We start from the raw sequence: 24196 nt of genomic DNA on the forward strand, positions 1-24196 counted from the left end.
ATTAGTTAATTCTCCTTTGTATATTTATCTTTAATTTTAATGGAGCTGCATCATGACTTAAATGAATTCCACATATCACAATATTTCAAAAAAAAAAAAAAAACAAATTTACTCCTAAACGTTGAACTATAATTTAAATTCTCCTCAGTGATACTTCAAGTTTGAGCTACGTTAGGCAAATGAAAACACGAGACATTTGCTAACTGCTTTTGTCCGTTTGGTAACTGCTTTCGTCCCATTCTATATACTGCAATTTAACAAAAAAGACACTTAATAAATTTATGATGTAAAATTATTTACTTATATGACTATAATTAATCGCATTAATAAAAAAAATAAAGTTTATAAAATATTCTAAATATAAGAAAATAAGACTAAAAAATAAGTGGCGGACTTCTATACAGTATCACTTGATAGTTACATAATATTTTACACAAAGTAGCACAGAACTCATCAGAAATTTTAGTAATAAAGTTCAAGAAAAGCTCATTAGACGAAAGAGTCATATTTCACACAAAGGAGCGCTTGTTCCCCTCCCTCCGTTTACTTTTTGACTTTAAGAAAATAAAGTATATTTTCAAAATATTACCTACAATAATAATAGTATTTCTAAAAGTCTTGAAAAATAATTTAAGAAATAAGTAAATAACAAAAAAATATTATCTTTCTTTTAATTTAATATAATAATTAAATAAAAATATATTTTTAATATAGTAAACAAAACAACGTACTAAAATTTAAGAGAGAAGCAATGGAGGGTCGGCCAGCGAGCCAACCCTATGAGAATTCCACAAATTATGTCGGCCATATGTCTTGATATCCATACGGCACTCACCACTCGGGCGAGTGTGGCATATTTAGCCAACCGACCCTTTTTAAGTTTACAACGTTCTTCACTCTTCCCTTTTAATACTCACCTCGTGGCTTTTATACTTACTAAGTTAACGATGTGGGATAACTTGAGACTTTTCCTTTTCTTCTCTTCTTTTCAAGTCAAGCAGTTTTGGTTTCTTTCCGCTGCATTTTATGTGAAATCAGTTGATAGAGCACGACATTTAATATAGAGGAATTTTCACAGACCATTATAGTTTAGATCCTAGTAAAATTATAATTTTCTCAATTACTATTCGTAGATACTATTCAATTGTTACTAATTTGTATCACTTGTATTCAAATGCTCAGCGAATACAGCATGTGTTAATTGTATTTGTTCGCGCAACGAATACAAAGTGTATCAACTCTATTTGTTCACGCAATTGTATTCGTTGCACGAATGATACATTCTTGTATACAAAGGATACAATTGTATCAACTGTATACGGGGATGTATACAAAGGATACAATTGATGTATTGACTGTATTCGTTCACGCAACAAATACAACTAAGGAGAAATACATAAATACAAGAAATAAGATGTTGAAAGTCGAACTCAAGACCTCCGCTGACTAAACTTGTTCTTTAACCAACTAAGATCAAAACATTTAATCTCTTATTTCATGAATTTGTTATAAAATTCAAATAAGCTATGAATGGTAAATTTACCGAAAGTATAGCTACGAACGATAAATACGGTATAAATGTTTGTTGTGACACATAATTTTCCCTTTAATATATTTGCTGGACTAGTAATTAAAAATATGTTGAAAGTCAAAAGGTTGATTAAAAAAGGGAATTGGAAAACAAATCTGGATGGAGTGAGTGAATATGTCGGCTGCAGAACAGCAATGGTACATAGTAACTAGCATGAACAACGACGTGCAACTAATAGGATTTTGAATCATTTATCAAATTGATATTCAGTTGAATGACATTGAGTTCGGCAATAGGCTCAATATGTCAACTACTAGAAAACAATGGTTAACAAGATTTAAATTACCCGTTACAGTGACTTAGTTACCCAGAATGTACTCCAGATTGGACTCTTAACTTGTCTTGACTGATTTTCAGGACTGTCGATGTCCTCTTTCACAAGTGCTACTATGTACTCCAGAATGAGATGATAACAAACATTAATTGAATGAGTCGGGAGGGAGGAGTCAAGCGCTCAGTTCCTCTGTCTTCAATAGAAGCCACAAAGACCGAAGAAAATGTGGCCCTCAAGCCCCAGTTTCCGTCTTCTCAATCTCATAACCCTGCAGGAAGCTGAACAATAAAGGAATTGAGAAAGAAATGTTAATAAGCAATAACATCACACAACCTACAGAAACCATGCACACTTTTCAAAGGCTACTACTGTATGACCCAGTAGGCGTGTATTCGACATATCTGACCCAGTAGCTTGATGTTTACATGACCAACTCTCTCTTTCTCTCTCTTCATTTTCATTTTATATGAGAAGCAAGGTGTAAACCACCTCTAAGAACTTTTAAGAGCATCCAAAATCCAAACAAGGAAAAGCAAGATGAAGAAGCAGAAGAGGATATCAAACATTAAGTACCTAAAAAAACTATCTACTGCATACTTGTTTTTATTGAAATAATAATGTACATAAATGTGATCATGTTTTCTAAATGTGTCAGTCGAGTACTCCTTCTATCTCCAAAAATTCCGGATACATGTGCATGACACAAAATTATGATGACCAAAACTTGCTTATTTTTTATACTTCCGATTATGATCTCTCAAAATAATTGCCACAATATGAAAGCATATCATCACAACCCCAGCAATATATCAAGAACAAGACAAAACCAGATGGCAAGGACAAGAATCATGTTTTGACAAGATAATAATCCTACCCTCCCATAGCCTCATCATTTCTAGATCAATTTCTGCCCCCTTCCCATTCTCTTTGCCCATCCCATTCAATCTGAGAGAGAGAGAGAGAGAGAAAGAAAGAGAAGAAAAAGAAAAGCCAACACATAATACCTGCAGAGATTTTTATTAAACTGTGATGTAGTCTCAACTGAATATACTACGGGATGAGCAACACTCATTTATACCTATCATGAATTTATATAACACATTGCCTGTGCTTGAAGATAATATGAATCCTTGTACTTTCTCCCACTGCGAATGTGGATCCCATTTTTAATCCAGTCCTCTCGATGAATCCATGCATCCCTACTAATATCAAGAATGCCGAGGATCTGCAAAGAAATATTTAGACGGTAAAAGTGAAACTAACTTTAAGGAGTCCTCAATCACACTTAAAATGAAGTATGATACTGGGATTTGGTTGAACAGGTGTCACCTTATGCATGATTAAAAGAAATTCGTTTCATTTTTTGTGTGCTATATATTTTTTAGCTTGCTGGACATAACGAAGACAATTAAACTGGTGGTCATTCGAAAAGAAGAATTCCACTAATTATAATATTGTACTACTGAGTTATTTTAAGGAACTACAGTTAAAAGCACAGAGGATGACACAATACAATGCTTGTCCCTCTAAGGCTCCTAATCTTGAACTGAGAGATATTATTAATAAATTATGCACCAGAGTAGTTTCAATGTCCGTAGCATCAATTGTTCTTTAAACTATATAGCTGGAGTAATACAGGTCAATTGATGCAATTAACAGCTTCATTACTCGTTAAGAGAAATACTCTTCAGTGACCTTTTATTTCCTTGGTGGCAAAGACACACCATCAGGTAATGCTACAATAGATACCACTCCCTACGTTATATTTTTATGTGGCACTATTTCCTATTTAGTCTATTACAAAAGGAGAGACACCTGTCTATAATTAGAAATAATTTATTGTTAAACTTCCTATTTTACCCACAATGGTATGCTTTTATAGCCACAGAAATCTAATGGCATATTTAAAATTATAAGTTCCAAAAATCTTTCATAAACTTTGTACCCAGTCAAACTATGCCACATAACTTGAAATGGACGAAGTATTATTCATAACTCCTTTTTCTTATTTGATTACTGCAGTGTGGAGGCCAGTTTCGTATTATTTATCATCTCCTTACAACTCACCTTATTATACAAGGTTCATAATTGTATCACAGCCATATTACCAGAATGGTATGATTTAGCAACTAAAAAATAGTGTGATGAACATAAAGCAGAACTTCTTATAAAAATAGCATCTACTCACTGCTCCGCCTTTCCATGACACAAAAGCTGGATTCGTTCTTGATTGCAAGACCTAATATGTACACAAAATGTAAATTGCAAATTCCTGTCAGAAACTTACTATAGAAAGAGGGGGGAAAATAAGAAAACAGAATGACGAAAGTCAACAAGGACAGTGTGAATCCAAAAAAAAAAGATGGACATACATACATACATAATAGTTTCTATTGCACTTATTCAATATTTACCCGCACACGTTCCAATTTAAATTGTACACCAACAATTTTAAATCCCCGCAATACCCTTTTAAACAAAACTTCTAACTCCCTCTCCGTTCCATTTTTTCACCGTTCATCCTTCTCCTTTTTGCACTAACGTCCTACTGTATTTATCACAAAATAATTTATATCAATTTGCAGAGAATCTTTCAATAACCAACCCTGTTTTCATTTAAACAACTTTCAAAAGATTTAAGTCATTTTAACTGAAAAAAGTGTTTATCATCCCTTTTCACCAAACACATCAATTGCTTAAGATCAGTTTAAGCACTTTTATCCAAATGCACAAGTGCTGCTTATTAATAGTTGATGCTTTTTAGCTACTTTCGGTCAACTGGCCTCAGCGGGCTCTAAATAGGCTAAAATCGCATTTCATACCATGCTTCCTAAGAAAATGTCATGGAATTATCATATATTCGTTTTCACTTCTCCTTTCCCTTTTCCATCCGTTTTCCCCATTTATTGTCCTCGGCATGCTAAAACAACTTAATCATCTGCAGGATACTTTTGAGAAGGCCAAACACATAATGAAACTTCAGGATGATAATGGGGGGAGGACTGATATAAAGTCTATTTGGTCAAATGAAGAAGCTGACACATGTATCTCACAAAGAGAAGATAAAGGTCCACAAGATTGTTCAGAAATGCATACAGAAGAAAGAACAACTAGAATAGAAAATAATCAGAATTCAGAAGCTCAAAACTCACCTCCACAGTATCAATTGCTTCATGTGAAGGGATTGCATGTAATACTCTGCATAAGAAAGAAAACAGTTACCATAAGAGCACCAAAGCAAACTAGTGATCCCCTGAAGTAATTAGCCATAGCTTAGGAAATTGTGAACTATATTCTACTTGTGAACACTTACCTGATAATATACCAAAATGCAGTCATCTAGTTATGATTTAACATTCTTCCAAACCGAGGGTGACATATTCATTAATTATATGTATATATTATTATGTCCAATTTCTAGTAACAGGGCCATTGTTTCTTTTTCCCTTTAATGTTTAAGCAAAACTGGACTTGAAACAAACCTTTCCTCCACAGCAGGAATGAGACCGTCACTCAGTGCAGCTCCACCAATCTGGAGAATCGAAAAATGTCATGTTTTCGAACCACGGCAAAAGAAGTCTAGGTTGAGTGTTGAAATAACTAACCAGTTGCATGCTGCAAAACAATTTTCTCTGCAGGTCAATACGCCCTGTCAATTGTATAAAACAAGGTTCAGGAACTGTATATTCAAATTCTACCACATTATAGAAGATATTTCCATAATCACCTGTCAAAAGAATGCTCTTTGTAATAGCTTCAGCTAGACCAATATTATCTTCTTTCTTTGGCTTTGTTTGAAAAATTGGGTAGCTCTCCCACATCGGAAATGCACTACCACCAGGGAAGTCCATGTGCCATGTGTCCTCAAGCATATCATCATAATCATTAAACCTATTTAGATGGAATTATTGAGCATAGAAGGAGGGAGAAAGGATTTAGTGATATCATATGTACTTAACTTACCAAGAACGTGGTGGCGGAGGATAGATGTCTGGAACCAAAAGCGTTGGGTAAAATAAACCCATTGGAGGAACCTGTAATAACAAACTATCAGACAAAAACACTTAATATCACACCTCATCGTTTCAACGGGTCATCAGCGGCAAGTACCAAATCTTCCTCTTTATATTGAAATACAGATGGAATTTGATACACTGTAAAAGATTGCACTTTGGCCAATGGTTAACATGGATCTCATAATCAACAGCAAAAGTGCGTCCCAATTTTTCACGTGAAATCCTAGCTTAAATTGCAAAAGCATGTCATGATATAATTTTTCAATTTTCTTTGAATTACCATGACAAAAAAAGCACTAGCTGCACTCCCTTGTTAGCAATAAACATGCAATCTATTGCAATTGAAACTCTTGTTCCAGAAAGTTATGAGGCATAAGCAGAACCTATTTCCGGAAGTTAGAATGTGAAAGTAAAAGAAAAGGCATCAAACACACATCATATTCAACAAAAGCAAAATATATAACAGGAGTATTTTGAAGTTAAAATGAATACATTAAGAGCAGTCAGCCTTGTCTTATGAGATCCAGGCGGCACTCCATCTTCATATGATTGTACCATAGCAACAGCTTCTACTTCCCCCTCCTGGACAGAGGAATAAATTAAACATTTAGGCCTTCCTGGCGGATGCATCAATTCATAACTAGGGTTATTATAAATGGTGGTAAGATTAAAATAGACTAAAGATCATCCACTAATCGTCTCTGTTCAGCAGAAGACATTTCTGGATATACATTCCCCGCTTCATACTTTGATTACCAACGCGAGGAATATCCAGTAATGGGCTATACCTTAATAGCATAAAAATGTTAAAAACCTTGAGTTTATATTTCCCAAAAAAAAAAAAAAAAAAAAAAAAGGAAACCCACTTTGATCTGACAGTAGGACTCCTTAAGCCTGTTAAGCATTAGCAAATCTACAGGCTTTGACAGGGCATCAGTCCGAATTGGTGGCCATGTTTGATGATGCCTCTGCGTCCAGAGAAGGCATCTTGATATATCCTGTTATAATTCAAAAAGAATAAGAAATTATTTTCATTAAGAAAGACAAAAGCCAATTAAAATATCATTGAGAAAAAAATTGAAGAGTGAACTGAATACATTGCTTTAAGCTCGAAAATAGAGACACAGGTTTTTCCAAAAAAATCATTAGAGCTTTCCTACTCCCATTGATTATGATACATCAAACAGAAAAAAGTACTTATTCCATTTTCCTACCAAATCTCTCTGTCTATTTTGGCACATAAATGAAGGGATCGAAGAGATTATGACTTGCTTTATTGTTGTGTCAGCTGGTTCTCGACTCCGGAAGAAAAGAATGACGGTTCAACAAGCAACCTCTTTTTTATTAAACAAATATCCGAGGTAGGTCTACAGACCTAGATGGTGAAATGAGGAGGTGCAAACTGACAGTCCTTTTGGTGAGCGCATAGAAGAAAGAAACGCATAAAAAATATTTATATCTCACTAAGGATATGTATGTATGAGAGAGCGGTTACAAGTGTGAGAATTGTGAAAGGAGATACAAAGGAATCATATGACCGTGAGTTTATACTTTACACTAGGAATCGCCTTGAGCCCGTAGAACCCTAGTTATGGATGAGTTAACCAATAGCATACATATCGAGGTTTCATGGTACATGAGATTTGCAGATGAAACTAGCAAATGAGCCAACCAGAAGTTGGAATAATCAACCATGGAGAAGCAATTTGGAGAGTAAAAATTTATGGATATGTAGATACAAGACAGAATAAATGTACTGCAGTTTTAAAACCCTATAGTAACATTGCAGGTGAAGTGAGATTGGACGAGACTGTAATATTTAAATGCACTCAATCTTCTACGAGAATAGCATGATAGATAACGATGTAACACATTAAACTAAAATGAGATGGTTGAAAAGGAAGATTGCTATGGGAGCAACTCTGGGATAAAAAGATGCCTAACAAAGTGAAAGACAAATAGTATAGAATTATTATGATACCAACAATGTCATTTAGGTGTTGGAGAAATACAAATGTTAAGATAGACACACAATCATACAGAATTGGACAAGAGTAATTAAAAATAATCAAATCTGACAAAAGATACAAGTAACACACAGAGGATAAACTGATGCTGCTTGAAATAGTTTGTCCATGTCCTTTGTAGACCTACAATCTCTCGGTATCAATATAGACTTGTCTAAGAACATAACAGAATGGAAGCAAAGGATCCATATAGGTGATACCAATTAGTTGGAGTTTTTTGTTATTGTTGTTACAGTTACATATTAGTACAGTATATGTCTGAACTTTTCGTTATCTGGTCAGAGACTTGTATGCAAGTATAGGGATACGTGTGAGATTTAGATAATATCTAGGTTTGAGAACCCCTAATTTGCTTTACAAGATGAACAATTTAGTATTGGAATAAAAGGGTCCAAAGAGAGAGGAATGGGTATAAGGAATTCATAAACATAAGCCTAACTAGTTTGGCATTGAGGCATAATTTATGTTGCTCGAACTCTCCAAAAATGTTGCCGCATTCATACCGGATCCTTCAAAACTGCACTACTTTTAGAGGATTGACACGCGCCCGAACATTTTTGAAGAGTCCTGTGACATAGGGCATAATCGATTGACTGATTGAACAAGGATAAAACACGTATGTTGAAGTCAGTAATTTTAAGGTACCCTGAGATTCTTGATCTTTGAGCTCAGTTTATTTTCTCTGCCCTCTTGAGTTTATCAAGCATAAGCAGCCTATTGACAACAAAACTAATCAACAAAAACTTCATTTAACAAGTTCTTTGTCAATTATATGGTTTACCCTAATAAAAAAATCAGACGACTTCTCCAAGAATAGAAGTGAAAATAACTTTCTAGTATAAGCAAGCATAAAAGATACAAAGAATTATATCCATAGTTTCCACAGAATTCTCACCTCTCCGCCGAAACGTAAAGATATCTGTGTCGTGGGTATAGTCACTCCATCCTGTCCAACAGCATCAACTATTAACATAACGAGACACATGGACGATCAAAATTGGTCAAATAGAAACTTTCAGGATGGTCTTTGTTAAAAAGCATAAGAATGTCACAGGATTCTCTCCGCTTCATGATTTAAGTAACAGCACATGTATAAACTGTATGTCATTCGCAAAGTATTTGGGGAAACTAAGGCGTGGTTGCCCCTGATATTTTTGCTCAAGTGCAAGGACTCATGTTGAAGCAGTAATCACAGTGAAGCAATGATTCTACTGAAAGATATCATCGCAATGATAGAATAGCTATCTCGCAATCCCAATTCATTTGTATAATTTAACCTAGTATCGAGACTATGGATAATAAGAAATTTGGTTATACTTGGGTGTGCGTCACTAGCATTGATGGTGTTGGATGTATTAATCATGACATGTCAATTTCCTCTTTTTAATTATTAATCATGACTTGTCATATTTGGACAAGCACATGAAGACAAGCGCATGAATGGGGGTTAACAAGATTCTCACTGTCCCCGCCTACTATCCAGTGAAACCACAGCCAAGAGTAGTTTGGGAAATCTATTATAAAATAAAGAGGAAAGTTATCATTAATATAACACCTTAGTAACAAGAATTATTTTCAGAATGTTATCATGTCATATAACCCATCCCCCCCCCACCACCACCACTCTCACTCTCTCTCACACACACACACAGAAAAAACTCTTGCAGTATCAAAGTCACTAGAATCCTTATCCTGGATCCCGTTTTTGATACTGGGGTGCTATAAAACAAAGCCGTAATAGAAAAGGGGGTCTTAAGTGCTACTTTCCAACTATATAGCAGGCAGAAATAAAACGACCATACCTCAACACAGATAACAGATGTCACTTGAGCACCAATATTGACAATGCATGCCGTTGATAAACCATTTCCAAAAACTGCAGCAAGACCTTCCTGGTTCAACCAATTTAAACAGAACATGAATAACAAAATGATTTAACCTACATTTTCATCCCTACTGTTTGATTACACAAGGTACAGTTAGCACTTCTTTATAGTTGTTTCAGTAGTCTACATTTCCAAGAGCAGGTGACTACATATTCAAGAATAAAGTTTTCCACATTTCACCAAACCCTTTAACATCCCCATCTTCCCGAACGTTTCTTCATTAGCCCTCGGGTAAATAAGAATATTTCATCAATAAGGACAATGGAAGGTAAGAGAGTCTCCACGATCCAAAAAGACAGACGAAATAGGAAACTTTTTACAATGGATGGTAAGAGAGTCTCCACGATCCAAAAAGACAGATGAAATAGGAACTCCAGAAAAGTTTCTAACATGTGTAAAATTACCTTCGTAAATAAAAATAAAGAAAGTTTCTAACCTCTGCAATTATAGTTGTGCAACCAAAACTTTCATAACCATGAAAGATCCAGGTTTTCAAATCGTCACATGAGTAATGGACTTCGAAAATTAATAAAGCTATCCGAAAAGCAAGCCTTGTCTTCTTGTTAATTTGGAAGACATAAATTTATTTGAAACAAAAGCAATTCTTAATACTAAAAATGGCTCCCTCTGTCCCATTTTATGTGAGATGTGACACACTTTCCTTTAGTCTGTCGCAAAAAGAATGACACATTACTCTATTTTAGAAACTATTTAATCTTACCAATCCCATGGTACAAGATAACAACAACAACTACGCCTCACTCCCAAACAAAGTTGGGGTCGGCGATATGAATCCTCAATTCTTTCTTCAAGCTCAACTCATATTATAATCATGCCAAAATAAAATAATAGTAGTGAAAATAAGTTTTACTACTACAAAGAGCGATCTTTTTCTTCCATTGTGCCCTATCTTTAGTTAAATCTGCATTGATTCTAAGGATTTGTAGGTCTTCGAGACAATTTTTTTCCGTGTGAGTTTAGGTCTACCTCGCCCCCTTATAACGCCTTCATTCACCATAGTTTCATACCTACAGACCGGTTCATCTTTAGGGCGATACAGGACATGACTAAATCATGTCTCCTATTTAAAGAAAAGTTGGATTTTTTTTTAAGAAAGGTTAAAGAAAAGGAAAATTGGATGTATTAACTTTGATTGATATTAAATAGCCCAAAAACAACTTCTAAATAGTAGCTTAATTTCCCTTAAAGCCAGACGTAACTCCCATTTAGAAAGTGCAGCAAGCCTATCTAGAAAATTGCAATTAAGGTAGTAATATGTAAGGTCTTCTACGATTAGAGCTACTAAATGGCACTTTGTGACGATACGTACCTATACACACAAGTGTTCTAATAGCATTTTTAATTTAAAAAAGTGGATTTTGTGTTGTTTAAAATGCAAAGGACAAGTTTACCAGATCTTCCTAGAAATAGAATGAAGAAGCAATGTCATGTAGGACGGTAGTAAAAGAGTTCTGCACGGGTAAATAAAAGGTCGGTATTTAAACTATTTATGCGTATATTTCAAGCAAGAATGAAGGTTTAGATCTGACTTGTGTACATGGAATCATTTTATTTTAAAATTAAAAAGTTCAGGAACATAACATCACCTGGTGGACTACTGCTGAGCTGAAGCTCAAGTCACGCAACACGATAGAAAGCATTTCTTTAATTTCTGCTTGCATAAACAACAAAGAAGTGTTATGTCAAAGAAGAAATGGTGTGATCATATGTTAAAGCGACATAACAGATCAGAAACATCTTATATAGTCTACAGTCTTTGACACCTCTTTTACTTTGTTGGGCATGGATCTAGGAAGCCTCCAGTGAGCTTTTATGAAAGACAGAGCACTCTCAAGGAAATGGACACAAAGCAAGCAAGATATAAAACATAAAAGATCCAGTGACCAGTTAGCGACTAGATTCCTTGTGAATGTACTAAGAGGATAATGGATGGTTTGATTGACGAGTCATTGAAGGTGCTGAAATTTGAAAATATTTCCAGGCGAAGAAACTAAAATGCAGAAACATTTTTGACACCTCCAGCAGAGGCAAGTTAGCAAAGATTGACATGAAATTAAAGTCTTATTCTTCTTCTTTATTCAATTTGATGAAATTAAAATTTTTTAAAATGTTGTTACTGCTGAAGTCCAGCCTGGGTCCATCAATCTGAAGATTAGTCACGTACAAGCATGTAACGACCCGACCGGTCGTTTTGAGCTTTTGCACTTTGCTCGCCAGTTCTTGGGCATGACTTGCCTTGCCCCGTGTGATGTATTATGACTTATGTAAATCGTTGGTTTTGGTTTTCAGGGTAATCGGAATGAATTTGGAATAACATTTCTCAATTTGAAGCTTGAAATTTGAAAGGTTCGACCAAGATTTGACTTGTTGGTATATGATCTCGAATAGGAATTTTCATGATTTGGTTAGCTCCGTTAGGTGATTTGGGACTTAGGAGCGTGATCGGAATGCATTTTGGAGGTCCGTGGAAGGTTTAGGCTTGAATTGGCGAATTTAGATTTTGGAGTTTTCCGGCTGATAGGTGAGATTTTGATATAGGGGTCGGAATGGAATTCCAGAAGTTGCAGTAGTTCCGTTGTGGCATTTGGGATGTGTGTGCAAAATTTCAGGTCATTCGGACGTGGTTTGATATACTTTTTGATCGAAAGCGTAATTCGGAAGATTTTGGAAGCTTAGGGCGAATCCGATGTGTTTTGGTTGATTCGATGTTATTTGAAGTGTTTTGAAGATTGGTATAAGTTCGAACAAGGTTATGGGATATGTTTGTGCTTTTGGTCGAGGTCGGGGTGATTTCGGATGGTTGACGGAGAAGTTTGGAATTTTGGTGAGCTGCAGATTTTCTGCTTCTGTTGTTTCCGCACTTGCAGATTGGGGACCGCAGGTGCGATGCAGCAAATGCGAGGTAGAAGGCCGCAGAAGCAGAAGAAGGTGAGGTAGGTTGTGACCGCAGAAGCGGTTGGGTAACCGCACCTGCGGTGGCGCGGGTGCGGAGATAGCATTGCAGATGCGGAAAGTTGGAATAAGTGAAAAACCGCAGAAGCGGCTCTTGGACCGCAGATGCGGTGGATTGACCGCAGATGGGAAAATGCCTGGGTCAGAAAGTATAAAAAGGTTCCCTTCGCGATTTTGAGTGGGTTTTCACCATATTTCATTCGGGCTAAAGCTTTGGAGAGCTAATTGAAGAGGGAATTCAAGAGGATTTCATGGAGGTAAGATATTTGGACCCTAAACTTGTTTCTACGATGAATTTTAACATTTGTAAGCTTGAAATCTATGGAAAATCAGTAGCAAAAATGGGTAATTAGGGCTTGAGATTAAGGGACCTTTGAGTGGGGATTTGAGGGGCCATTTGAGGTCCGATTTTGATGTTCTTGATATGTATAGACTCGTGGGAGGATGAGAATTATATTGTGTGATTTTTGTCGGATTCCGAGACGTGGGCCCGGGGGCCGGATTTGAGCAATTTCGGAATTTTTTATGTAAATTGGATATTTTCGAGTGGGCTTTGTTCCCTTAGCATATTTTAATGATTATCTACTGATTGTGGAGAGATTTGGAGCATCCGGAGGTTGATTCGTGAGGGAAAAGGCATCGCGGGCTAGAGTTTGGACCGGATCGAGGTGAGTAATGATCGTAAATGATGTCCTGAGGGTATGAAACCCCGGATTGCACATCGTGGTGCTATATTGAGGTGACGCACACGCTTGATGACGAGCGTGGGGTCGTGCACTGTTGGGGATTGTGACTTAGTCCGTCCCGAATAACTATTTTACCGCGTATTTGACTGAAATCTATTTGCTATCATCATGTTTTGGGTTGTGCCATATTTGGGCTTCGTGCCAACTATTTGAACCCTTAGGGGATTTTTATTGATATTCCTCACTGTTTTGACTTTATACTTGAACTCAGTCATGTTATATTTTACTATTTTCATAACTCATCCATGTTTACTCTGTTTTAATATATCAAATGATATTTCAAATAATATTTTGGGTTGAACATCATGTTTTACTGTTGCCCGAGTGGCTTATGTGATTTTGACTGAGTAAGGCTGAGGGCCTGTGTTGTGAGGATACTTTTGGGTCGGGCTGCACACCGCAGCGGTGATACGCTGGTACTATATTGAGGTGACGCACACGCTTGATGACGAGCGTGGGGTCGTGCACTGTTGGGGATTGTGACTTAGTCCGTCCCGAATGACTATTTAACCGCGTATTTGACTAAAATCTATTTGTTATCATCATGTTTTGGGTTGTGCCATATTTGAGCTTCGTGCCAACTATTTGAACCCTTAGGGGATTTTTATTGATATTCCTCACTGTTTTGACTTTATACTTGAACTCAGTCATGCTATATTTTACTGTTTTCATAACTCAGCCATGTTTACTCTGTTTTAATATATCAAATGATATTTCAAATACTATTTTGCGCTGAGCATCATGTTTTACTGTTGCCCGAGTGGCTTATGTGATTTTGACTGAGTAAGGCCGAGGGCCTGTGTTGTGAGGATACTTTTGGGTCGGGCTGCACACCGCAGCGGTGATACGCTGATTATGATTATGAGGACAAGGGCCTAAATTTGTACGCCAAGAGGTGGCTTGTTGATATGAGGCCGAGAGCCTATGTGATTAGGCCACGAGATGGCTTGATATTGTGCTTAGGCCGTAAGGGGCCCCTCCAAGAGTCTGCACACCCCCAGTGAGTGCAGGTACCCATTGTGATGTGAGATATTGCCCGAGGGGCTGGTATTATTATGAGATATTGCCCGAGGGGCGGATTTGTTGACATTGTGCCCGAGGGGCGAACCTTTATGTGTTTATCTTTCTTATTTGTCTGTCATTTACCTGTTTAATTGTTGAAAAGGTATTTCCTGAAGTTTAAACTGGACTAAAATGATTTTTCACATATCTTTACCGATTCACTGTTTTACTGCTTCATTATAACCTGTAATGTGTCTTACGTGATTTCATATTTCTCAGTCTTTATTTATGGTTATTACTCACTGAGTTGGAGTACTCACTTTACTTCCTGCACCCCGTGTGCAGATTCATGCATTGTTGATCCTGCTAGCGAGAGTTGAGAGCTCCCGGCAGACTTCGAAGTTCACGAGGTGGTTGTTTGGCGTCCGCAGTCCCGTGTTTTCTCCCCCTTATCTCCTTTCTTTTCCCTTGTCAGTGACTTTGTAATAGCTTTGTAGACTTTATCAGACTTGTGTTAGAATTGATAGATGCTCATGACTAGTGACACCCCGATGTCGGGCTGTGTTGGGTTTTATTTCCGCAAACTGTACGGTTAACTTCTTATTATTTGGGATTTTATTGAGTTTAAGGTTTAATTCTTGTTGTTTAATTGCTTAAAAACTGAAATGGGTAAGTGTCGGTTGGCCTTGTCTTCATGAGAGGCGCCATCACAACCAGGTCCGGGTATAGGGTCGTGACAAAGCAATACCTAAGAAATCTTGCCAAAGAAATTAAATGACAATCTGAGGAAGCGGTAGGGAAATTTCCTCTTCATCAAATGTTGGGCATCTCCATGGTTGACAACACCCACTTTCAAAGCTCTTGTTCGGAATTCTGGTTTTTCCATTTCAAATTCCTCGTAATGGGTGAGTAGTGAAGTTACTTCGAGAGACCTTTTTATGATGGGTCACTATCTTCGGCATTAGGAGTGGCAAGGAAATTTCAATGCTAGGAAAAATAGGGAAGACAAGAGAAAGGAAAAGGAAAGAAAATGGATATTTCCATTTCGTTGTTTGGTGTTAACAATATGAATAGGAAAGAAAATGGAGATATAATTTTCTTTCGAGCCAACTAATTATAATTTCCCTTTCCTCTTTGATTCTCTCTTTTAATACTTCTGCCTTCCTTTGCCTTACCTTCCCTGTTTCTAAAATCAGACGCAACTAGACCAGAACAGCTCTTTGGATTCAGCTCGATCTATTGTCAACTAAATTGACTGTCCTCATTTCTCAGTCCAACAGGTCGGTGCATGAGTAAGAGGATACACTGTCACATTCTTTATTTATATTATGGTGGTGTTGGCCAACTTGAGAAAACCTTAACTAATCCACCAGGTAGCCCACTACAGCACACAAGGACAAACGTGGGGTATCCCTGCCCACTAAGGCTGGAGCAGCTGGGTAATCATACTGTCACACACTCAAATATCTCTCTTGATAATTTAGTTAGTGGAGAATTTTTTTTCCGTAGAACACTGAAACTTCACATTTCTTCATGAATGAAAACAAGTGTACAGATGACACAATGGCATTAATAAACCAACCCCGGGAGAATGCTCCCAAGAGAGACCTCATGCAGAAGAGAAATAGCAAACTTAGCTAGCCTATGAGCAGCTTAATTCCAAGATCTAGTGGAGTATGCACCTTTTCATTTATCTCCCAAATATTGCAAACTTAACCAGAATAACAACATTCTAGCCTAAAGATAAATTTACCAAAGTTATGTTTCAGACACAGAAAAGAATAAATAGGGAAAAAATAAAGTACATGTACCACGACTGTCGAATGTCTCTGGAAGAACAAGGATTGCAGAATACATGTTTCTCATGCTATGAGGAATATGCAATTTCTCAAGCAAAATCCAATCCCAGATGGTATGCAGGTCTTCAAGAACCTAAAAGATTTCCCCAACTATTATATTATAAATAATGAACACTGGAACTCTAGTTAATATGAACAAGTTACATTGATATACCTTTACTGGAAAATCAATAAACAACATTTCCAAAGAAATGTCAATGCTCAATGCAAAACATGGAATTCACAATCCAAAAACATTAATTTCAAAAGTAAAATTACTAACTTGTGAGTAACAACGGGAAGAAACAGATGTACATCAAATTTTTCGTGCATCGAAAGGAAACTTTGAAACAAGATATTACCTGCTGCGTAGGGTAATGTTGAGATATATTAAGATGACCTCGGCGTATAGGACGGCGCAAGCAATATGGTTCAGTTGGGGATATTCGTAGAGCTTCCTCTCCACATATGTACTCTCTATATTTACGTTCACTGGAATTAGATTCAACCTTAATCTTGCTTTCCTTCAGAGTGGGGTCCTCGCTGGTACCACCCTCGTTTGGTTCGGCTTCTACTGCTACAGCTAAACATAATTACTCATTCTTGAAATAAAGAGAAAAAAACTAACATAATAAGCAAATTTAGCATGCTCTTGTATCGTCTACTATTAAAAATCAAAGAAAAGCTGAACTAATAAGAAAGTATCATCTCTCCGACATGGACGTTCTGATCAATTAGAAGTCTTCCCACTGAGTATAAGCATTGAATGTTTTAATAACAGAACTGATAAAACCTAAATTTCCAGTAGAGATATAATCAAACAAGAGTCCTTAGTATTCAGAACAAAATGTCGAAAAGAAAAACAACATTTTCAAGTCCACAATTTAAGATTAGGTAATCAACTATGCAAAAAGACAAATAAATTTTAAAACAGGACTGTCATACAATATCCTTATCATAATGTTCATCCAAGAAGCTTGACAGAGGAATATCAGATAATAGTTAAATGCAGAAAGATCTGCCATACATACTAAGGTATTAGAACAGCCACAGCAGCTTATGCAGTATTATTCAGAAGGCACGACTCGGCTGCTTTAGACATTAACAGCAGTGAATATTGTCATGCCAACTGAAACATAGGGCTACTTGCCAATCAGCTAACTGGCTAGGACATCACTAGCAAGCAAAGAAGAACGAGCAGGCTATGTATGTAGACCCCAAAGAGTAATCAAATGCAACACAAAGATTTGTGAATCTGTACATATCATAATTGGTTTATAACAAAACTATACAACACTAACATTCAGCATCGAGAGCACAAGAGCCAAACCTAAACGAAATTGTCAATATGATAATGTTTCACTCAAGAATGAACAGGTTACAGTTCTCACCCTTTGTTGAAGAATGAGGGACATTTTTTTCTAAAACATCAGTCCAAGTGAACTCTGGCTCTTTCGTGTTATTCTGCGGAGGATATGCATCCACACGTCCCATCTGTAGAGATACACACAAAAGACTGTCAATAGATATATTTGGAAAAGCATGACTATAGATACTTTAGTTGCACAAGTTTCGATTCCAAGAAATTGTTCCCGAAAAAATCGAGTTTCCATAGCTCAAACAACTAGCTCTCATCACACATGTACATGAAGATCTCACAGAATCCAAAAGACAAATTTCGCATTATATTTAAAAAGCATAAAGAATTCTCCCAGGTACCTTGCGTGGATAAGAACTGTTAGCTACCTCCTCATCCAAGAACGGAATTCTCAACAGCGAAGCAATCTGATGATTAAAAGGTTCATGCTCACACAAATGATTAAACTTCTGTTTTTCAAATTCAGAGAAACAAATCAAATTGAACATTGTTTACTAATAATTCATGTACAAACCATGTCATACGCTCTTTCCCGCTCCATATGTTGTGCAGTTGTAACCTGAGAATTCACCATCTAAACACCAAAAAAAAAAAAAAAACACTTTCAAAAAAGATATCATCAAAACAAAATAATCACATAAAATTACAAACTTGAAATCTGAATAAAAAATAAAAATAAATTAAAATCAAGCTCAAGTTAGAGAAAAATCATAAGAAATTGCAAACTTTAGTTAGAACTTTTTAAAACTCCTCTCTCCGTCCCAATTATGTGGCACTGTCCGATTAGGCACGGAGTTTCAAGAGAAAAAAAAAGTCATAACAAGTCATAAACATTTGTATGCCCGTAAATCATCTTCGTAACAGTAAAATGAAAATTTTAAAGTTAAATTATTTTCAAATATGGCACCGTGTCATTCTTTTATGGATGAACTAAAAAAAGGAAAATATGTCCCATAAAATAGGATAGAGCGAGTATAAAAATTCAAAATTTGGCCTTACTTGATCTTGAACATGTCGTTTAGGTAATTGAGTAGTGCGACGGGAAATGCAATGAGGTATATTGAATGGAGTATCCTGATTAGCCAATCCAATTCTGATATTTGCGGAACCTAAATTTACAGTGCAAATTTTTTTCGACATAATTTACCAACTGATTAAGCAATTAATTAACACACACAAAAGGTCAAAATTGAGAGGAGTTAGGGTTTTTAGAACCTGGATTAATGACGACGATATTGGAGCCACGCTCGGTAAAGAGGTTCGTAGGGACTACTGTTTTCATGTAATCCTGTGTACCATGCCATTAACGAAAATTGTTAGATTTTTTTATGTGTGTGTGTGTGTTTAGCAATGGAGAAAGTGAGTACCATGGCGAAAAGAAGCTTATGTTGGTGCCGAGGGAGCAGGAGCTACTGAACTGAAGAAGAAAACGAGAAGTTAAGCGGGTTGCCTTATATATAGTCCTTGAAATTGACTCAAATTGAATTGCTCCACCCTTCTCTATAAATTGATTTTGACTCTGTGCGAGATTCTATCTATATTATTACTATTACAAAGGCGTGAATATAATGTCGGTTTACAAAAATAACCATATAACATTAAATATAATAATTCATAATAAAAGAATATAATTAAAAATTTTGAATATAACATTAAATACAAAGGCGTGAATATAATGTCGGATTACAAAAATAACCATATAACATTAAATATAATAACCCATAATAAAAGAATATAATTGAAAATTTTGATATTAGCCATGTAATCTTATTAATTTTAGGACATAATACTACACGTTAAAAATCCTATATGATTCCTGAAATTGAGCTTATCTTCTTAATAAAGAATATAATTAATATCACAAAGGTCATTCCAACAACCAAAGTACGCTAACTTTAATATGGATGAATATACTAGAATGATGGCACCTAAAATCTGTTTAAGCTCCAAAAACCAAAAGATATTTACTTTCCTTCAATCGTATATATGAGACATAATTCTTAATGAGGCGAAAAAATAAAAATAAAAAATGAGGCAAGTTAGTTAGCCAGTGGTATATTGGAAAATTTGACTCTCATATGACAAACGACCCTTCATTTTCCTTAGGACGGTGTATTACAATATGTGTAATAAGCTTCACTATAAATTTCAGCGTCATCTAAGAAATCTATATTAGATTTATTCACACAGACTCTTATCCAGATAAAACCTAAAAAGAGATCATTTTACGGAAAAACTACCAGTTATGTCCTTTTATTGTGAGTTATTATGCTTAATATTATAAAGTTATTTTTGTAAACTGACATACGTATGGAGAAAATTAACTATCGATTATGTCCTTTTATTATGGTTATTATGCTTAATGTTATAAAGTTATTTTTGTAAACCGACATTGTATTCATGTGTAGATAGTGTAGATAGTGTAGATAGATAGATAGTGTAGATAGATAGATAGATAGATAGATAGATAGATAGATAGATAGATAGATAGATAGATAGATAGATAGATAGATAGATAGATAGATAGATAGATAGATAGATAGATAGATAGATAGATAGATAGATAGATAGATATAGAGAGAGAGACAGATAGATAGACAGATAGACAGACAGACAGACAGACAGACAGACAAACAGATAGATAGATAGATAGATAGAGAGAGAGAGACAGAGAGACAGACAGAGAGACAGAGAGACAGACAGACAGACAGACAGACAGACACATAGAGGGATCGATAGATAGAGGGATCGATAGATAGAGAGAGCGATAGAGAGAGGGATAGAGAGATAGAGAGAGAGAGAGAGAGAGAGAGAGAGAGAGAGAGACAGAGAGACAGACAGATAGATAGACAGATAGATAGATAGAGAGATAGATAGATAGACAGACAGAGAGACAGATAGAGAGACAGACAGACAGACAAATAGATATAGATTAAATATGTAGGAAGGTTTAATAAAATTAATTTCATAAGAATCCTCCGTATTGGAAATACATAACCACTCCATAATGTCCAATCCAAGAAAAATAAAAGTAATATCAAATGGGCTGCATAAAGTGTTGAAATTGAGAAAAAAAATATCCCCACGATAATATATATTTATATTGTATTTGAATTATTTCCTATGAATATTGAAAAATATCCAATTATTAAACAACAACTAAGAAAATAAATGTGTGAGAGGTCATCACTTGTTTTAAAAAGGAATTCTGCATTCCGATGCTTTAAAACCCTCTTTTAGCATCACCTCGATTTGCGTGCGTAGTCAGGGCGCGTAACCGAAAAGCCTAAATATGAAAATCTATGAAAAATGATAAATTTTGACTATAAAATGAATTAATTTGACTTCGGTCAATATTTTGGGTAAACGAATTCGGACCCGTGATTGGACGGTTCCGGAGGGTCCGTAGGAAAATATGGGACTTGGGCGTATGCCCGAAATCGAATTCGGAGGTCCCAAGCCCGGGAAATGAATTTTTGGAGAAAATTGTTTTCTGAAATTGTTTAAATGATTTGGAAATGAATTTTGATTAGAACGTGTTGGTATCGGGCCCGTATTTTGGTTTCGGTGCCCGGTACAGGTCTTATATATGATTTAAGATAATTCTGTGAAGTTTGGTAAGAAACAGAGTCCGTTTGACGTGATTCGGACCTTAATTGGAAAGTTTGGTGTTTAAAGAAGTTTTGAGAAATTTCATTGATATTGAGGTTTAATAAGAGGTTTCTGATGTTATTTTGGTGATATGAGTACACGAATAAGTCTGTGAGATATTTTTGAGATTGTGTGTATATTTGGTTTGGAGCCCCGAGAGCTCGGATGAGTTTTGGATAGGCCACGGGGTGGATTTTTAGACATAGAAAGTTGCAGAAATTTTTGCTGGTATGATCAGGTCTGCAGGCTTTGCATTTGCGAAGCCTGGCTCGCAAATGCGAAGGCTGGATCGCAAATGCGAGGCTTTGATCGCAAATGCGATTAGTCATGTTTCAGCCTTGAGTCGCAAATGCGACTCCCCTCTCGCAATTTCCAACTCGCAAATGCGAGGGTCCCTTTCGCAAATGCGAAAGTCCAGCTTCCCTGAAGGGTTCGCAAATGTGAACCCTGTTTCGCATTTCCCAACATAGAAGAGGTCGGGGTTCGCAATTCCCACATCTGAGACCTACAACTTTTATACTTAGACGATTTTAAACTCATTTTTCACATCTTTTCAAAACACAAACACCTTTGGGCGATTTTCCAAGAACAACTCTTCTTCCAAATTGATTGTAAGTTAATTTCAACTCATTTCCTTCAATCATTAACATCTTTTAACATGATTTCAACTCAAAATCAATGATTTTCATGGGGGAAATTGGGTGTTTTGGGTAGAACCTAAGTTTTTTCAAAAATTGGAGATTTGGACCTTAATTTGAGGTCCGCTTTCAAAATAAATTATATATTTGGGTTCGTGGGGGAATGGGTAATCGGGTTTTGGTTCGAACCTCGGATTTTGACCATGTGAGCCCGGGGCGATTTTTGACTTTTGGGTAAAACTTTAGAAAACTCATTTTCATGCATTGGAGTTGATTCATTTAGCGTTTATTATGTAATTAAGTAACTTGTGACTAGATACGAGCGAATTGGTGGTGGAATCAAGGGGTAAAGCTATAGTTGAATCATGAATTTTGTTCGCGGTATCAAGGTAAGTGTTTTGTCTAACCTTAGCTTGAGGGATAGGAGTTGTGTCTTATTTGCTACATATTAATTGTGGAGTAAGACGTATAGGCATGGTGACGAGTATCTATACATTGGTGGCAAGCATGTCCGTGAGTCTTGTATTATAATTGTTATGACTCCGTTGTGGTTTATTTCGCTTCATATGTTATTATCACCATTGTTCCCTTACCGGGATGTTTGTTTGATATTAATGATCCCTTGCCGGGATGTTTGTTTTGATAGTATTGTTCCCTTGCCGGAATGTTTGTTTTGATATTATTGTTCCCTTGCCGGGATGTTGTTGAAATATCATTGTTCCCTTGCTGGAAAGTTGTTATATTGCTCATGTTCCCTTGTCGGGATTCCTTATGATTATTGTTGGCTTGTAAATGGGAGCGGGTGGTATGCCTACCACAAGATATAATGAAATGGGAACGAATGGTACACCTACTACAAGATATAATGAAATGAGAGCGGGTGGTACGCCTACCACAAGATAAATGAAATGGGAGCGGGTGGTACGCCTACCAAGAGATAAATGAAATGGGAGCGGGTGACATGCCTGCCACGAGATACATGAAATGGGAGCGGGTGGCACGCCTGCCATGAGATACAGGAAATGGGATCGGGTTGCACGCCTGCAATAAGATGTGAAAAGAAAGTGAAATCTGCCTTTGTTTTCCTTATTCTTGTTAGTGGTTGGATTTTGATTCCTTTATAGTTCTCTTGATATTCTGTTTTACATGTTTTCCCCGAAACATGTTTCCCCCTCCCATCTTTACTTGTTTATTCCTGCTTTACTTTCCGATGTATATTATATAACTGCATAGGTTTATTTGGTGGTCTGGTCCTAGACTCGTCACTACTTCGCCGAGGTTAGGCTAGACACTTACCAGTACATAGGGTCGGTTGTGCTAATATTATACTCTACACTATGTGCAGATCCCGGAGCAGCTCTTGGACCGTAGTTGGAGGCTACCTTCAGTCCACGCGGAGATCCAAGGTAGACATGCAGGCGTCCGCAGGCCCTGGCGTCTCCTCTATCTTTTATTTTATGTTTCATCTTTTTCGCTTCCGAAAAAGTGTATTGATTTTTTCTTCAGACTTTGTATGTAGTAAATCTTAGACCGTATGTGACACTGTGACACCAGGTTTTAGGTGATTAATGCTTGAGTAATTGTATTAGACATAGATTTCAGATATTTTATTGATGTCTTTCGCTTTAATTTAAAGTTCCGCTATTTGTACGTTATCACCTTATATTTGTTAAAAAGAAATAATTGGACAATGAAGTAAGTAGTTAAAGGATTGGCTTGTCTAGCTCACGTTAGTAGGTGCCATTACGACTCCCGAGGGTGAAAAATTCGGGTCATGACTAGTTGGTATCAGAGCTCTAGGTTACATGGGTCTCACAGTTCACAGATAAGCTTAGTAGAGTTTGAGCGATCGGTACAGAGACGTCTATATTTATCTCTTGAGGCTACAGAGTTAGGAAAAACTTCGCATTTATTCTTTCCTATCGTGCGGCTTGGTTTCTCAATGCTAATTGAAATTCTACTATGTTCTTTAACAGATGGCGAGAACATGCGCTTCCTCATCCACCGATCAACAGCCCGAGCCCCCAGCAGCAGCTCCAACGAGGGGCAGAGGCGGTGCTAGAGGCCTAGGTGGGGGCAGAGCTCAGCCCCGAGCAGCAGCACCAGTAGCGGAGCCTCAGGTTGATTTTGATGATGAGGATCAGGGCTCAACAGTTCCGGTGGGCCCAGCTCAGGT

General features: G+C 36.6%; 1 protein-coding gene and 1 non-coding gene across 5 annotated transcripts; both read right to left on the bottom strand.

Annotated features, from left to right (window-relative positions):
- Window positions 1-752: 752 nt before the first annotated feature.
- Window positions 753-877, bottom strand: LOC138882016 (U11 spliceosomal RNA). Its single transcript, XR_011403478.1, has one exon. It is a non-coding gene; the product is annotated as a U11 spliceosomal RNA (small nuclear RNA).
- Window positions 878-1757: 880 nt separating this feature from the next.
- On the bottom strand, window positions 1758-19187 carry LOC104248563 (actin-related protein 9). 4 transcript variants are annotated; one of them, XM_009804846.2, is made up of 21 exons: window positions 19099-19187; window positions 18947-19019; window positions 18731-18840; window positions 18246-18305; window positions 18073-18138; window positions 17745-17847; window positions 16716-16927; window positions 16327-16447; window positions 11402-11466; window positions 9711-9800; window positions 8804-8854; window positions 6748-6879; window positions 6374-6463; window positions 5829-5899; window positions 5593-5756; window positions 5471-5514; window positions 5348-5397; window positions 5018-5063; window positions 4054-4104; window positions 2944-3090; window positions 1758-2143 (listed from the first exon to the last, which is right to left on the bottom strand). In XM_009804846.2, the coding sequence occupies exons 1-20, from the start codon at window positions 19099-19101 to the stop codon at window positions 2947-2949; spliced, it is 1746 nt and encodes a 581-aa protein (XP_009803148.1). In that variant the 5' UTR covers window positions 19102-19187; the 3' UTR covers window positions 1758-2143; window positions 2944-2946. The 4 variants fall into 4 exon arrangements, 3 of the variants coding, with proteins under 3 accessions (XP_009803148.1, XP_009803147.1, XP_070026761.1); XM_009804845.2 differs by having other exon boundaries at window positions 2010-2143; window positions 16716-16930; XR_011405991.1 differs by having other exon boundaries at window positions 2032-2143; window positions 2870-3090; window positions 16716-16930.
- Window positions 19188-24196: the final 5009 nt, after the last annotated feature.

This window comes from Nicotiana sylvestris, chromosome 1, assembly GCF_000393655.2.
Source record: "Nicotiana sylvestris chromosome 1, ASM39365v2, whole genome shotgun sequence".
NCBI classification, from domain to species: Eukaryota; Viridiplantae; Streptophyta; class Magnoliopsida; order Solanales; family Solanaceae; genus Nicotiana; species Nicotiana sylvestris.